This window comes from Lipophrys pholis (genome assembly GCF_963383615.2).
Source record: "Lipophrys pholis genome assembly, chromosome: 9".
NCBI classification, from domain to species: domain Eukaryota; kingdom Metazoa; phylum Chordata; class Actinopteri; order Blenniiformes; family Blenniidae; genus Lipophrys; species Lipophrys pholis.
Window position 1 is genome coordinate 5,650,196 of NC_137639.1, and position 17,885 is coordinate 5,668,080.

General features: G+C 42.5%; 1 protein-coding gene across 1 annotated transcript in view; it reads left to right on the forward strand.

The window, feature by feature from the left end:
- vps13b (vacuolar protein sorting 13 homolog B) overlaps positions 1–17,885 on the forward strand; it is a 372,358-nt gene that overhangs the window by 243,033 nt on the left and 111,440 nt on the right. Inside the window, 2 exon segments of the mRNA XM_080472571.1 lie at positions 8,905–9,031; positions 10,371–10,514. Coding sequence (XP_080328697.1) covers positions 8,905–9,031; positions 10,371–10,514 — 271 coding nt within the window.

Consider the following 17,885-nt stretch of genomic DNA (forward strand, 5'->3'; position numbering starts at 1 on the left):
GATGCTCCCAACAGGAATAACTGGCAGCAGCATGGCTGAAAGTTCACCGAAGAACAATGAGGCCTGAGCAGATTTAGGCCTCATTTACACAATAACAGTTTGAAGTGAAAAAGCAACATTTTCATTGTGTTTTGGCATCCGGTTACACAACAACAGTGCTCAGAGCCACTGAAAATGCAACTTTGTGAAAATGGCTCCCAAGGTGGAACTTTTCTGAACTGTGTAAACAGGAAAAATGAAACTTTCTGGAAACGCTCGGACTCCGTCTCCGTCTAGACGGCGGAAACGTTGCTGCTGCGCACCATGGCCATAGTAAATAGTTGTTCTGCACATGTACGAGTAGATGGACATTAATAACAACGTGTGCCTCCGTTGTGTCACGACCCCCAGTCCATATTCTCCTGGGACTTGGTAGTTTATAGTCGAGACTCACATGGAATAACAAGCCAACTTCATTGTCTGTCCAGATGAATGTCCACGTAGTTGCCATTGTTAATGTTTATAGCGTATTGTTCTCTCTGCGCATGTTTATGGTTTCATTACAAAATCAACCAACAGCACACACTGGTGGCCTGGCATGCTAACTACATCACATCTTTTTCAAAACTTTGCCAAAATGAAATGAAAACAAGCACTGATTTTCAACTGAAACGTTGTTGAGTAAATGGGGGACTCTAGTTTGATTGAGTGGCAATCAAATTTGAACATCTTAAGAAGTGAAATAAAAAGCTTCCAGAAATGACCTAAAAAGTCTTACATTGCATGTAGTCTTTGCTCTTTTACTCATTTACTCCTAAGGATTCCTTAGCAGAATTATTCATGGTCAGTTAACATACAAATATTGTGTATCTGAGAGAACGTTGTATGTTGTCCGACTGCCAAGCATGAATATCTAAGGCCTTCAGCAGCTGACAAATCAGTATGTTTGACTTACTTGTATGCATGTTTAAGTTCCACCCATGAGGCAGTCAGGTTGTGTGTGTGTGTGTGTGTGTGTGTGCGTGTGTGTGTGTGTGTGTGTGTGTGTGTGTGTGTGTGTGTGTGTGTGTGTGTGTGTGTGTGTGTGTGTGTGTGTGTGTGTGTGTGTGTGTGTGTGTGTGTGTGTGTGTGTGTGTGTGTGTGTGTGTGTGTGTGATCTCCCGTGAATGTCCCATAATTCCTACCATCACTCTTGATGTGGGAGCAGCCTGCAGTTATTGAGTTAGCTCCCTAACGTGGAGCCTCTCCATGTACAGTCATAATTACAAATGCTGTCACTTTTTTATAGACTCGGGAGCTAAAACAAGCACGAGTCTAACAGCCCGTTTGGCCCCGCATCCTCTTTTTTCCCCACTCATGTTTTGAGAGGGAACAGGCCCAAAAATCACAGAATCAGAGGCAAAGAGTCCAAATGTGTTCCCTGTCAACTAAAAATAAAGCCCCGTGGAAGATTGTAGAGCAAAATCAACACGGGCCTGATTGAGACTGAGTGCTCTCGGGTCATCGGGGCTTGGACTGAGATGCACACGGGCAGTCATACACACTCGTTATGGATGCTGTTGTTTTCTTTAGTGTCTCACACAGACGCTCGTGGTGATTTTTGGAGCCCTGCCAGGAAAACAATAAAGTGGCCTTTGTTCTTGGTGCTAATGATGTTGAGCCCTCAGCTTTCCGACGTAATGTGTCGTTGCAAATAGTAAAGAATTATTTGTAGAGGTACTTATTACTTCTTAGATGGATAGTGTCCAGACAAATTAAGTCTCATGATCAAACACACATAGATTCTCATTAAAACCTGTCACCATGCAGTACTAACATGTGTTTGAAGTTCCACACAGAGGTCAGCGTCACCCTTGTCCTTTTTTAAAAAAAAAACTCACATACCACAAGCTAAAAGCTAATGTTAGACCGAAGACTAACGGCACCACAACTGTGTAACCACATCACTACAAAGCTACGAGTTTGATTTGGCACTTTCACCTCCGATATAATATGTTATCTTTAGCCTAACCCAAGAAATACTTGAAACTGATGCATTTACACATTGTCAAGTTTAAGTTAGAATAGTTTGCATGAGCAAACAAGTCCAGACTCACTGTGAGGATATATTGACCTCCTTATACTCTCTAGTCTGATTCAACCTCTTGTCAGTTCTTTGAGACATAAAATAGAATCAAGATCAAAAGGGAGTGTTTATTATGTGTTTAAGTCATACAATCATGTTATGTTAAAAACAAAACAGAAGCATTACCTTTAGTCAGAGCGAGACTCCATCTTCATGCTTTCTACTGGTATTAAAGATTTTCATTGGACTTCTTTCCCTCTAAAAAGCACATGAACATTAGAACATAGAAGCACAGAAGCAGTGTTTTTTTTGTTTTTTTTACGTTTTTTGAACAAACATTGTCTTTCTGAGTCATCAGAATCGGTGCAGTCCGATGCATAGTATTTATTTTAATCATCAAAACCATAGAATTCTTAAAATGTTCCAACCTGTTTTCGGTCAACTGGAAGAAGTTTTGAGCCAGAATGAGTCAGAAACTAGAGTCTTTGACAGCTCAGCAGTAAAGAAGCAGAGCTTTGGGATCATATCTGTAACCTCTTGACCACTCAGATTTCTTTTATTCTGCCTCAGTAGATCGGACCAAACTTCCCAAACTTCTCACTTGTGTTTTTGAGTGTTTTGGACACAGGTTTAATTTTTACAATCTTACTACTGAATCAGAGAAACTAATACTGGAAAAGTTTGTTTGGCTCCGCCCACTCTCTTATTTTATTCATTCAGACTGTGTCTCTGCTATTGAAAGCAGGGACCTACAGGTTTAGTGCACAGTCCAAATTGCCTGAAAGGGGCAACGAGGTGAGGTTTTGGATTTCAGAAGATGTACACTGGCTGAATTGCTCGAAATTCTTAGTGTTCGTAGTATAGCTGCGACTCTGGTTTTCTACGCCGGATTTGATTAAGTTCATGTAAAAACTGCAAGTTTTGTCCCTAAATGATTAACCAGCAATATAGAGTGTGAAGGTCTGAGTGCGACTGACTCTGTTTTGCTGTCTCCTGTCACCTCTTCTCTTTCTAACATCAGTAACCAAGTGTGTCTTTTGCGGGATCTCACTGAGGTCACGTTGGCTGTCGCTGTGGAGGTTTGTGAATTTCACCCTAATGCTCACTATTAGCCTCCAAACAAATCATTCATGGTGGCTGTGGTTGCCTCCTCTTTCCCCTCTCGCCTTACCGTGGCAGCAACAGCACTGGAGGCTTTATTGGAAAATGGGCTTTGCTGTACTGCAGTGCGCTGCTCTCCAGCCTCAGCTGCCACCGCCGCCACCACCACCAAGTCATAACTGAACATGTGATTTAGACTGTTCCAACACGCCGAGGAAAGGCGAGTCAAGTTCACAGCTTTACTTGTCTGCTGCAATCACTCGCAGAAACACACCACCTTGGTCGTAACGAGTTTTGACACACACCACTTCCAAAGTTCACACCTTTCCCGGAGTCCTTACATCGATACACCCCCCCCCCCCCCCACCCCCCTCCAGCATTAGACCTGTGGTATGTTCACTCTGCTGCTTTTTAGGTTCAGTTCCAGTAGTTGCGGATCTGCAGCAGCCTCAGTTTGCTTCCTGAGGTTTTGCGAGGAAATTCCAGCACCACGGATCCACTGACAGGATCTGTCCTCATCACAGTTTGTAGTTGCTGGCAAGCAGAGACCCATGTCAGGGAGTTGTGAACTCTCTCCATTGTCCCCCACCCCCCCCTTCAGCCACCCAAGTGTGGGCTTGAGTTTTAATCCATGCTGCTGATATTCTCATTTACTGATGCCATTATTGGGCAGTGAATGAAAGAAACGCTACTCTCTCAAGCGTTTGTTGCTCGTACAACACCCGCGCCAGGCTGCACACACATGTACACACTCAAAGTGAGACACGCACAGACTCACCCAGCCTGGGCTGAGGCTCCCATATTACTGGTAAACTGAGCCGTATGCCTCCTCGCCTCCCCAGTGAATGATAGCACCTGTCCCCTGCAACGAGACGCTCATTGTTTCAATCCCTGTCTGAGGGGAGCTTAGCTAACACCAATTGGCCTCACAGATCATTTCACCTCTGAATTAGGCCTCCCTCCAACTCCCTCCACATAGAAATGTGTCAGAAAACAATCCCTTAAGGGCACCGTTAATGCACATTTGTGGAGCAGTAGTGAACATGATATTGGTTCTGGTTAAGTACTGTACTCGGGGCCACCTAGAAACTGGGCCTTTTATAATCCCGGCCAACTGTAAATATTGGAAGCTGCGCCTCTTGATTGTTTTAATAGCAGCAGATGTGGCAATTAACACCACCTTATAAAGCCCGCTTGTATATTTGTTTGACTTCTAACAAATGTTCCCACAAATATGACTTGATTGTGGGAATGAGCATTAGTGAAAGCGAGAGTTGATATGAGAAGGTCTCAGCTCGGCCCTGTGTGTACCATTAAGGGGTGTTCCCAATTGAGACTTGTCAAATAACGTCTCCCTCCGTCTCTGTAACCATTTTCAAACGTGTTCGACCAGAAATTTCAATAAGCGGACATTGTGGAGATTTCTCACCGAGCTGGCCTCAAAGACAAAATCGGTCTTGAAGTTTCGCTCTTTCTTTTTTTTTTCGTTAACTATAGCTTTTCACTCCACTGGTTTGAATTTAGAAAGCCGGAATACGTTTGAAACGTGTGTCTGCCTGTCAGCTACAGACAACAACAGGCCAGTCGAGAACATTTTGTGGTTTTGACTGTGTTGTATTGACTTGTCACTCGTGGGCAGATGGGACAGTGTTAGAAACATTTTACAACTGGTAACCATAACAAGTTATTAGTAAATAAAGGACCAGGGCTTTTAGCGAATAAGTGTTCCCTTATGGGTGGTCCTAGTCACATCAACACCAATACTGTGCACTGTTTACATAAGTAGGATTCCTTGGTTTGCACTGTAGGGATGAATATGTCCATTAAAGTGCTCCGTTTGTCACTCTATTCACATTACGTCCAAATTCTACGCCATATTATCGAATTCAGCAAATTCAGGTTTGAAAAATAAGGGAAGTATATATGGAATTGTCTTAAATCCCTGAGATCTTTAGCTGTAAACTCTCAAATTGAAATTGCAATTAACCCTTCAGCAACTGATGTCAGCAATTCCATATTATTAAAATGAGTTAGAAACTGTTATTATTAAGTTTTACTTTGTCCTACACTTCAGCAATGTTTAATGCGTGTTATATGTACATGTATATAACTATGTATGTCGAGATAGGGGTGAGCATACTTTGATTTCAATTATTTCATTTGTGTACATGTGTTCTATAGAAAATGTAAATATTTATATACGTTATGTTCAAGGGGTGAGTGCGTGCGTGTGTGTGTGTGTGCACGTGTTAATGGGTGTATATGTTTAGACGAGTAAAAATTTATATAAGTAGATGTTTATTGTTTTTGAATCCATCTACATTTTGTATATTCACTTTTTCACACATTTATAATGTATGATATTTAAATTTATAATTATTGATTTAGCTTAGTTGACTCAAATTTCTAACAGGCGAAAAAAGCTTAATAATGGAAGAAAAAAAACAGCAAAACTGTTTAGAAAAGAGATAAAATGTCCTTCCTTCCTGTGACCATGAGACTATTATTTCTCCCTGTAATTAGTTTTTGCTGATTTAGTAAATTGTTATCCTTTCTGTGGTTATATTGGTTATTGTTAATTGTGTATTGTTAATTAATATTTCAATTACTTATTTAATTTTTCTCTTGTCTTATTGGATAATCAACTTTGTTTCTGTTTATTTTGTATGGAGCCGTGCTTAAAGGAATTTCCCTCTGGGATTAAATAAGTACTTCTATTCTATTCAAAAATGTTGAAATTGTCAGAAAAATGCTCAAAACAAAGGATGAAACTGGCTAAAACGCAGATAAATTCTATTTGGTGGAAAATCACAAAGTGGCTCTTTTGGACATAAAGGTTGCAGAGAGCCCTGGTATAGCTTGTAGTGTTTTCAGTTAAAATGAGCCATACCACTCAGCCATAAGCTTCATTATGCCATCATCTGGGGGAAATTTAAAGGAGGAGGTCTGCTTTTAAATGGCAGCATGAGGACGCAAGCCTCAGAAGATCTTTGTTTCAACCCCCCCCAAACAAAAAATAGAAATCTAAAAAAAGATTCAAAAGGATACCAAAACTGTTTACCTATCCCACTTTGAAATTTCAGTACGGCAAAGATCACAGTCTTTTCCACATGATTTATGCAATCATTTTCTAACATATACAGTGTGTTCAGAAACAAACTTCTGAGTTTGCTTGACACAGACTTCAAGCTTTCCCAAGGTGTTGTTAGATTCCACTGGATCGGCGTGCACATCGGGGGGGAATTCATGAGGATCAGCTGCAGTTAGTGTGTGCAGGCTAAAATGTGCCGAACTTGGACTTTGGGGATTGTTATGGAAATCCTTCTGCCGTATGATACTTTAGAGGAGAGACATGAGAGACTCATAACTATACATGCATAACTGTAAACAACAAACTTCAGCCACAGCTGCTTTTTTCATCACCAAAGTTATTTTTCTGTTTTTTTTTTACTCTTAGAGCACATTACGCACTCAATACTGTGCAAAAGTGTAGGCATATGTTGATATTATACTTCAAAGATTACTGTCAAATATCGTGTTTACAGTTTGACGAGATCACTGAAGTGTGAATTCCTTTTTTCCCTTTTGCTTTCAATCTAATTTACAGTATTTTTTTTTATTTGCTTTCTGTTATTCTATCAGCTTATAAACCCTATTGAGCTGGAATTTATGCAACGCCAATAAAAAAAAAAAAGTATCCACCCCCTCGGATGTTTCACCACTATTAAATAGTACATCATTTTCATTCTCATTAGTTTAGTTTTTTTTGACAACAATTTGCAAAATAGCCCACGTCATTACAAAATACGGTCAAATAATGAAGTAAATGGTTGCATAACTGTTCACCTGCTTCTAGTCAGTGTTTACTAGATGAATCTTTGGCTGTAATCAGAGTTCTGAGTCCGTGTTGACATGCTTCAATCAGGCTGGCACATCTGTACAGTGCAGCTTTGTCAGGCTGGATCAAACCTGAACAGCTCTTTCTTTTCAAGTCCAGCCACAACTTCTGGATTGGATTCAGATCTCAGCGTTGACTTGGCTCATCCAGAACGTTCAGCCTCCTGCCTTTGAACCATTCCTGGGTTGAGTTTGATGTGTGCTCGGCGGAGTCGCTGCCGTGCTCCGCTCATGCTTTTCAGTGAATTTCAGGTTGATTTCAAGTAGGACTTTTTGAAAAGCGTCTTCGTCTTCGTCTGAGATGGTTTAGACGGGTGAAGCGGCAACCCTCCGGCTTCTCCCCGTCCTCTGAAGCTTTTAACACTTCAAGTTAAAAGCTTCCTCCCTCACCAGTCGTCTTCCTGCCTGTTCACTCAGCTTGTAAATTTAAACAAGTGCCATCCACCTTCTATTTTTAATGGATTTAACCGAACTGGGTTGGATGTGCAGTGAGCCGTCTCTTTTTTTTTTTTTATACCTTTCAGTATTCCCTATGAACGGCTTGGAGGGTTCTTCTGTTCTCGTGTTGCAGTTGTAGCAGGAATACCGATGAACCAGAGACACAACCTCCCACACACAGGCGTTTTAATAGTACAATCACCTTCCACTGTTCACAGCTGGAGTACAGTTGTAGTAGTTGGAATTTATTCCCTCACATTTAAGGAGGCGAATATTTATACAAACAGTGAAAAACAGAAATGTCCTACAGATTGAAGGAGAGGATTTGGAATTTGAGGTTTGCTGGTTTGAATTTGAGCTGTGTTTCCCTGAGCAAGACCCTTTGACCCCCACCTCCTCGTGTGCCGCACTAGTTCTAGTGAGTTCAGTTAGGGTTAAATGTTAATAAAAACAGAGGAATCATTTCCTCGAGGGTGATTAATAAAGCATGCTTTCTTTCCATTTATTTTACACTATGTAGTTTGAACTCATTGATATTTGTTTGTAAAAATCAATGTTTACTTTGACATGAAAGATCAGAATGTTCTGAATGCAGGCAACTTTGTGAAAGCGAAAGACGGCGCTTTTCAGAAAAAGCTTTTAGTTCAATTATCTTTTAACTTTTATTTTCTTTTATTTTGTGGCTTCTGATGTTTTTAAGTCACATATGTTTTATTATCTTTGTCTTCTGCTATTGTTTTAGTTTCACCTTGTTGTACAGCACTTGTGATTTTATCTGTGAAAAGCGCTTTATAAATAAAATGTACTTACTTACTTACTTACATCTAAAGCATTGGTGTCAAACATAAGGCCCCTGGACCAAAACCGGTCCACAAGATGCTCCAGTCCGCCCAGCTAAACCGACAAGCAAAATGTAAAGAGTTTTTGAAAACAGAGATTTATTTTTTTAGACAATTTTTAAAGCGTAGCGACTCAACACAACACTGAGCCCCGAGCTGAGATATCAGATATCTGCTATGAACGATAGCTACCTCAGTGTCATTAAACCAGCCGCAAAGCCATGCTGTCAGGGTGAGACTGTAAAAACATGCTGAATGCAACAGCTCTAGAAGTTTTGGGCACATTTCACAGTATTTTGCTCCAGGTTTTTATTAAAATTGGCTTTATGTTGAGATTGTAGTTATTTGTGTTAGTAATTGAATTGGTTTTGTGAAAATATAGACATTTCCATCACGTATATGGCTTCATCACAAAGAAAAAACTTTGGATTCAAAGGTTTTCATGGCACAATGACGTTAGTCTGCATGTGGCTCCTGAACTAGAATGAGTTTAACGGAAACACATAAAAGACACGTAAATGCCTTCAAATGTTGCCTCCCGTCTTTGATGATTGATGAAGCGACTGCATTTGTTTGCCCGTACAGTATCCGGAGGCACCAGGAGCGCCGAGCCATCCTGACCCCGATCCTCACTGATTTCTCTGTCCGAGTGACCGCTGCCCCCGCCATCATCTTCAGCAAGAACCTGCCCCCAGACGGCGGGCAGTCCGAGGTCAGTGCCAGACGACCTGCTCATTTCTGTAAAATGCATTAAATTCACAGTCATATGTTGCCTTTATTTGCTTCATCTGTTTTGTTGAGAGGTGTGCATGACTTACACGGACTCCTCCTGCTCTTTGACCCTGACCTGCAGCAGCCATGATTGCAGCCATTACTCTCACAATCCCTTGTTCATATGAAAATAGACACTGATTATGTGAGATGTCAGAAGTATTTACATTGCTCTGCTAACATACAGTAAGTTAGTCATTAGGCTCCCCTCAGCCGGTCCAGCGTGTAATGGAGGTTTGTGACCTCCAGAGTTCAAACCTTTCTGCTTGTACAGCTGATGTTTTCTGGCTCGGCTCTCTGAGACTTCCTGCCCCTTTGATGCCTCGTCCGACCACGCTAACGTGCCCCTTGACAATGCGTAACAGCTAATCCATAGTTTTCATTGACACGCACACACACACACACACACACACACACACACACACACACACACACACACACACACACACACACACACACACACACACACACACACACACACACACACACACACACACACACACAGTTTTTGTTCATAAATTTAGAATCGGAGCCAATGAGAACAGATACAGAAAAAGTATTTTGAACATTTTTGTTCAGAGCTGGGGGGGTTTTCTGATAAGGATCTTATTAGTTTGAAAAAAAACCTAATCCTAACTTTAGCAGATTTATGTATGTTTATCTCGCAGATGAAGCAACAATTGAAATTGTTTATAGACTGCAGTTTGTGAGCCAGTCGTGTCATCTAAATCGTCATTTATTCATTCTCATTAATTGCAGCTCTGGTCATATGTTGAAAACATTGGTGCTGCACACACAACAACAACGACTCATAATACTGATATACTTCTGTTCTGATAATAAGAAGTGGCATTCATGGTAAACTGACTGTTGAGTGAAATCTTAGCTGCCTTTTACTCTGTTAAAGGTTGAAACTGAACAGAAGGGTCCAATACCGTTGTGTGTAGTTACTGTAGGCCTGGCCCATGTGTGTGCGGTTCAACCCACAGTGTTAGTGAGTAATATCCTATTAGATGTAGCCTCCAGGCTGAGGTTTACACTGCCGGCTGTGGGCGGGACCCTTGAGAGGACAGACGGAAGAGCGCAAGAAGGGACCGATTTGAATAAAGAGACCTAGATATGCTGCAGATAGTGAGAGTATTCACGTTGAAAAGAGAGCGCCACAATGCTCCGGGGCCGCGAACAATTCTCATGTTGTTTTGGATGTGTTTCCTGCTCTTTCGTCCTGCCTCCTCTTCCTCCTCTAACGCACGCTTGTTTTCCATCCCCTGTCCCTCCAGGAGGTGGTGGTGTGTGGCCACTCCCTCGAGGTGAACGTGACCAGCAGTCTGGATTTCTACCTCAGTGTTGCCCAGGTGCAGCTCCTTCAGCAGCTCCTCAGAGACAACATGGTGGGGATGGACGCGCCAGAGAAAAGCACAGAGGTACATACTGTCATCACAAATATGAGCACGCATGAACGTGTAAGCTAATGGCTGATTTTGGCCATTAGTTTATCCTTGAAACCATTTTTTTATTTTTTTCTTCTTTTCCTGACAGACCAGCCTTCAGGTATTACATTGGCTTTGCAAAGATGGTACAGTTTATTTGTAATTTGATACCAGCATCATAAAGTTGCTGGCAGCTGATGTGCCAGGAGCAGGTTATTAAAATAGAAAAGTGCTTCTTGCTGGTATCACCTTGTCAAGTTATTATGAACATTCTATCTATTGTATTGTCATTCTATCAATACAAAAGGTACAGTAGGGTCAATTTGACTGAACTGAAATGAGCCAATCTAGACTCACCCTTCCTGCTTTATAAAAATATTTACACTTTCCACTCTTTCATTATGATTTTTCAGTTAAAGCTGAAATCGCACACTGTCGAGCCTCATCCTGTCTTGTTGATAATAATAATTGTATATTTCTTTCTGTAGAACTTGACTATCCCAGCTGGATTAAGAATCCTTCAGCAACATGTTGACGATGTTGGTGAATATTTCTGGTGAATCCAGCACATTGAAATATTTACTCACTCAGCACAGGGCAGTTCTTTAGTGTGGCCTTAGTTTACTGCGCTGTGTTCAGCTGCAGCTTTCAAGACTCTTCCTATTGTTTACAGGACAGGGATCTCCCAGGCGCCGTTTGCCCCGTCTGACCGCTTAATGAAGCTCTCTAATGGAACGCAATATAAAAATATTTACCAGCTGTGGTGAGGATGGGAGTCACAGATGAGGGGATGGGGACGTGGTAGAGACAGCGAGGGGGCGAGCGGGATGTAATGAAAGAGTGATTTTACTGTTATCTCCTCTTTCAATTCTTTATGGGAGGATGTGCACTCTGGAGTGCAGACTGTGTCTCACGGCTCAGATCCCATAAAGGCTTCTGTAATGTCATGGAGGCTTCTCAGGAAGAAACGTTTGAGTTATCCATCTAACATCACAAACATTTGTTGACGGTCACAATCCACACAGATCACTTCAGAAGCTCCACAGGAAGGTATCGGAGAAAGATACTGTGACGTTCTCTGAATTCTTTTTTTTTTTTTTTTTTTTTTTCTTGTAGTTAGTTGCACAGTTAGACCGAGGGAGGTGCCTGTTGTGCATCTGTTCTTGATTTGGGTGATCTCTGAGCCCTCACCCCTGACTTGTAATGATTCATGGCTTGATTCTGTTGAGGGGCAGCTAACGGCTGCAGGGGGTTCAACCAGGTTCACGGCAGGATGAGAAATCTCAGCAGTTACTCTGGGAGGTCTGCTGGCAACAGTCTGAAAATAAAAAAAAAACTCTTAGCCCCCAAGAAAGTGTCACCAGTTAAATAAGACCATTTAGATTTGATTCATCGAGGTCCTGTTGTTTTCCCTCAAAGCTACATAAACCCTGCCAGCAACACCTTGCAGCTTCACATCAGCACCCCACACATACAGTGTGAAACCTTCCTCTGTCATTCCACTTTTCTGCACATTTGTGATGAGCTGTGACTCCTGGAGGAACTGGAGCTTCAGAGGATTGCTCAAGAACATTGTGGCAGTAGCTGCTTACCGTGTTGGGCCTTTTTTTTTTTGTTTTTCATTTCATGCAAGCGATGGGAACTTTTTCTGCCGTACTTTGCATCTGCTGTTTCATTGCAGTCCTCAGCAGGATTAGGCAAAATTGCAATGACACACAGGTCCAGAATGAGGTAATCTAATAATCAACCTTCACTTATGGGGAAATTAAGACTATATGTTGTAGAAAATGCCCCTGCTTTCATTCACTTTTGACTATTTGATTATGCCCCGTTCGTTTCAGGTGCATTATACCACGTTCGTTACTCATAAGGTTTTATAGTTTTGACATTAGAGTATCTTAAACACTGAGGTCAGTCAGTGTGTTTTCACCTCAATGCAGCTGCAGAGAATAGAGGTTACTCTGGATAAATGTGGCCTGGCTTTGTCTTTTTTGACAGTCTGTAAAACTATTTGTACCTCCATCTATCTTGGTGTCGTAATACTTCTGGCGGCCGGATTGGTCCGGCTGCTCAGCCCCTGCAGTGGGGAGGTCAGGATGACTAAGACTGGTCAGACCTCTTCTGCTCGGCCCATTATACAAGCTATAGAGCCCTCTAGTGGCGCATTTAGTGGCAGTGTTGCGTGAGCTCAGCTCATATAGATTCTCATATGGAAGACACAGCTCCATCCAATCATATCAGGAGTGTGTTGAGGTTTAAGTGAGGACGAGGTGAACACTTTTTCGATGTAGTTAAACTCCACTCATGTCTGTCTACACCCTGCTGGCATGTCACACACTCATCCTATAGTTTAGTTGTATTATCTGTGCCAGTTTCCACAATACCATAATCTGGACTTTGTACATGTATTTTTTTTTGTTCCTTCTTTGTAATCGATCCAAGCTTTGGTGATGATATTTATCAAATTTGACAGTATTGTTTGTACTTCTCTTATACAACCTGTTCAAAGGATTCAATTAAAAACAGGTCCTGGGACTGAGGCATCTGGTGCAGGCAGTTGTTTTTGTTGTTGTGCCTCAATAATGCATCTCCGCTCTCACAGCACTGTCCCCAACTGGAGTTTAAATTAAACACTGCTTCTTACTCACTCTCTCATTACAAAACCTTTTCCTCTTGTCCTTTTATTTTTTTTATTTTTTTTTTTATCATGCTGTTTGTTTTGAACAGATTCTGCACAATCCCAGGCACTGATTTCAAACAGTTCCCATCGCCCCTCACAGCTGTGTTTTATTGTCTGGGTTAATGAATTTGTTTTGTAGGGGCTTTTGGGTTCCCTGGCAGTAGTGAGGCAAGCCAGGCACGTGGGCAATGTGTGCAAGCACTGTGTGTGATTTCAGCCATTTCTAGACACTGAGCTGTCCATCCATACATGCTGACGCTTGATCATTTTCTCATAATGGGTTTCATTCCAGCTCGCTGTGCTTTGTAGTCAGTTGTCTGCAGTCACTGTACAAGTTTTCCACTTAAATCGTGACAGACATGCAAAGCAAGTACGGCATGGTTTCTCAGCAGATGTGTTTCTCTTTAAATTGCTGAGTTATTAGGATGTTGTCGTGGCGTTAGCTACGGTCCGTCACAATTTGACTTCATCTCGATGTTTTTTGTTTTGTTTATTTCTTTGGATGGCGATGATGATAAAGTGAAGCTGAGTTCAGATCAGTCAGCTTCCAGCAACCACAGAGCTATGAATAGATGATCGAGCGGTTTCTGGGACTTATCTCACTGCTGTGTCATCAGTGGTGTCACCCAGCAACATTGAAATGCACACATCTGCTCACACACATACACACTTATACGCACACTCTCCTTCATTTACTTGCATATGGCTCCCACATTCTCTGCCTGCTAACTGTCTGCAGCTTTTCATTTCAGAGGAGGACTGTGACACTTCTTCATGTCTGAACAGCTGACCTGTGTGTTTGCTCTGATGTCCGCTCTTCATAAAAAGTCAATTACATTTCCGCAGTGCTGGTCTCTGCTGTCCTTTGAGCGCCACGTCCACATGCACTGGATCTATACTTATTTATTTCCTTCTCACTGTCATCTGTCGCTTTATAAACTTTATGTGCATCACTGTTTGTTCGATGTTTTAATGAAAGGTATTCCAACAAACCAGTAAAGAGCAAGAGCACACACACACACACACACACACACACACACACACACACACACACACACACACACACACTCACAGGCAGACCGGGTCAGCCATGTGCTTGTACCACAGTGCGAGAGGAAAATACCCTCTGGTACAGGGGAAGTCCCGCTCGGCTTCATCCTCCACCTCATCCTGGGATGATTACACGCATGGGAAACGGGGCTTTAGACTTCCTCCAATACTCATGCACAACGCACACACACACACACACACACACACACACACACACACACACACACACACACACACACACACAATGCCAGTGCACACGGAAACATGCCAAGCCAGTACATGGTTTCGGTAGAAGGTATCAGGCCTCACAGGAACCTTCAAATTAGGGTTCTTAGTGAACCCACATGGAGAAAATGTCTCGATGATCCATTACCTGTTTTATCTCTGCTCTGTTTTCTATTCTTTCTTCTTTTATATCCCCACTTTTCTTTGCTCTTGGTTAAAATTGCAAGGTTATGTGGCATACTATCGAGCTAAACTCTCTTTCCTGAGTCATTTGACTGTTCTCCAGCTCTTCTCTCATTCTCCCAATCGATCACTCACCTCCCTTTTCCATGCTCTTTTGTCGTCTCTCATTCATTCCTTTTTCCCTTGTGGGACTGGCACCGCTCCTGCTCGGAAAAGTGCTGGCCCTTCCAGAGCTGACTCGTTACATCACTTTGCTGGCTGATAGTGAAGAGGTCTCCCTCTCCGGATGCAGATAGAATTTGACAGACTGTAGATTATAATATTGCTGTACTGTTATGTCTGTGTACTCTTTAATGCCTGCCCGAACAAGACACATGGCCTGCATTCTCATGCACAGTTGGCACATGCAGCGCTTCACGGCAGACTGGATCACCAGCCAAGAGGATCTGCTATTAAAAGAAAGCTCTCAGTAGGCGCAGAGATGTTTTTCGGTAGCAGCCCTGGTTTGTCGGTGGGTTTGGACAGTCGTTTTAAGTTATTAGTGGGGAGGTAGTTGTGTTTTACTGATGCATGTGGTGTACAGATAACATGCTCACCACTTAAATTTGTTTGTATGGTGAGGGTTTTTCCCTGTCCTTGTTTAAAATCCAGTTTCCCAGCCTCTGCGTGTTTAAACAGTCTTCCTGCTCCAATGCAATTGATGATGGTGAGCAACTCCGTGACTCAGGGCCAGAGGAGAGATGTCTGTCATCTCATGAGAACAGTCTTAGTGGTGTTAAAACATAAATCTGGACCCTTCACCCTGGTCTGTTAACACCATGCAAGGGTTCATTAAGCTGTTGTAATGACTGAGGGAATCAAGGTCCAGTCTTCTAAGTGTTTAGAGGTTATCTCATCAACAGGGGCCGCCTTAGCAACTTCTTTCTATCATGTTTTATGACTGGTTTGAGTTTTTTGTGACTGACACTGAATATAAAAGAATGGTTTTGCTCAGATTAGATCAAGCAGTCCTATTTCTTCACTCTGAAAGCAGTTATAGAGTCTATTGAACATATTATCTTACTTGTGTCTTGTTCTAATGTGACCAGTAGTTAAAATCTGAGACTAGACTGAGTGTGGTTAGCTTAAGGGTCAAATGGCCAAAATTTAGTGAGTGCATGAAGGAAGTGTTGGCCGACATCTGCGGTGTCAAAGACATTTTAGTTCAGGGGCCTCATACGGCACCGAGTATACAGAATGAAACTGTCTGTAGTTTCAGAAAAGCTAACTATTTCAACCAAAATTGACTACAATCTCAATATAAAGGCAATTGTACTGAAACCTTCTGGTGGAAAACAAACCAGTCAGAGGTCCAAAAAGCTTCTCCTATAACTGTTTTGCATGTTTTTACAAACTCACCCAGACAACATGCGTTTGAGGCTAACGTCAGATTACTATCTTTCATGGCAACATCACTGATATCTCGGCTCAGGTCTCAATGTTGTGTTGTGTCTGCTACTCTTAAGAAATTAGTTTGTTAATTTTACCATTTGCTTGGTGGTTTGTTGGGCCAGATCAGAGCCTCTTATGTTTGACCCCGCCCCCCTCGGTCTACGCATTTCTGATAATGGATTTGGATTGAGATTATAAGAAGAGACAGAAAACTTTGTGACAAACTGAATCCACATAAGAACTGTGGCAGGATTATCAAGATGCTTTGATCACATCTGTGCTGGACCTTAACGGTCTCTGTACTGCTGTTCAGTCAGCAGTCAGCAGAAACAACACAGACATCCCTTCCACATTGTGCTTTGCCTGTCAATAAATACACAATAAAAGAAAACATCTCAAATAATCAAAACCATTCCCCACATCAGTCTTCACTTCAGTTGAAAGTGACCATGGGAACAGGAAGCATATTGACCTGTTGGGCTCTTTGGTTCAACAGTTTCACTCTTGTCCTGAAGGAGTGTTAACCAAGGATCAGAATCCTGCAGCACAGCTTATCTAAGCCACGGTGTTGTTGACAAGCTTGGCTCAGCGAGTGACCGAGGAATGGATCTTCGGCTGTGTATGTTTAAAGTAAACCATTTCCAGGACCGCTCCTCTCTGTGATGAGTGTTTCATATTGTCCCGTAGCTGTTGAGCTTTGAGAACTGAAATTTCCCTTGTGACCTCTGGCCTTTGGAGGACAGTGAGGTGTCAGAGGAGCTCTTTCGTACTCTGCTGTCCAACATAAACATCGAAACATCAGATGGGGGTGGAAATCCAAAGCAACGAAACGGAGCAGAGCAGACAGTGGAGACAGCTTGACAGAGGATTACCAAACAAGCGAGAAAGAGGGTAGAAATCCACGAGGGATGAGACAGTGCGGCAGAATTGCTTTGATTCGCGGCTACGTCCAGAGCAATTTATCTATAAATGTTGGAAGCTGATGTTCTTGAGAGGTCAGCTCTTACCCAGTCAACCTGGCCATTAACCCTCTCTGAGGGCCAGATTTCTTTCACCCTGACCTCTTCCCATCCTGCTCAGCACTATTTTCATTCGCCCTGTTGCTGCTGAGAGGAATAATAAATAAAGCTCCCTGTGCAGCCATCTCTTTTTCCATTTTGGCCGCCTTACATCTGCAAAGTAAGTGTCGTTGTCTCGACTTATCTTAAACACACACACTTTCGTAGCCAATGTTCATCTTGCTGCCCTTCTTTTGTTATGAAATCATATCTTTTTTTCCTCTGTCTCACTGACCCTCCTGTGTGAATCAACTGCTAATTGACAGCCAGTCATAACAACTCACCTTCCCTGTTCAGCCCCCGCACCCTGACCAGTCTCTCCTCAAAGCAGAACCGTGGCACATTTCTTAAATTGGCCCCTTGGAAACTCAATCTATTTGAGATCAGTAGCAGCTGAATTTGCTCTCCCCTCAATCGGTTTTGGCAAAATTGGCGTGAAAACTCCAGATAAAATCACGAAGGATGGAATTCTGTTAGAGCGCGGGGGGAAACAAACGGCGCCTTTGAGGAGCAGGCAAGAGGCCCCTCGCCATGAACCCAGAGATCGGGTGACGACTCAGGTGAGCAGGAGGCAGGATTGCCCTCCTCGCTCTCTCTCCTGCTCGCTCTCTCGCTCTCACTTTCTCTGCCTGCAAGGGAAACGAGGTCACAGACCCAGGGGAACAGTAAAAACAGGGCACACCAGGGCAAACTACTTGAGACACACACCTCAGTAGACTTTGTTCAGTGAAAAAAAAC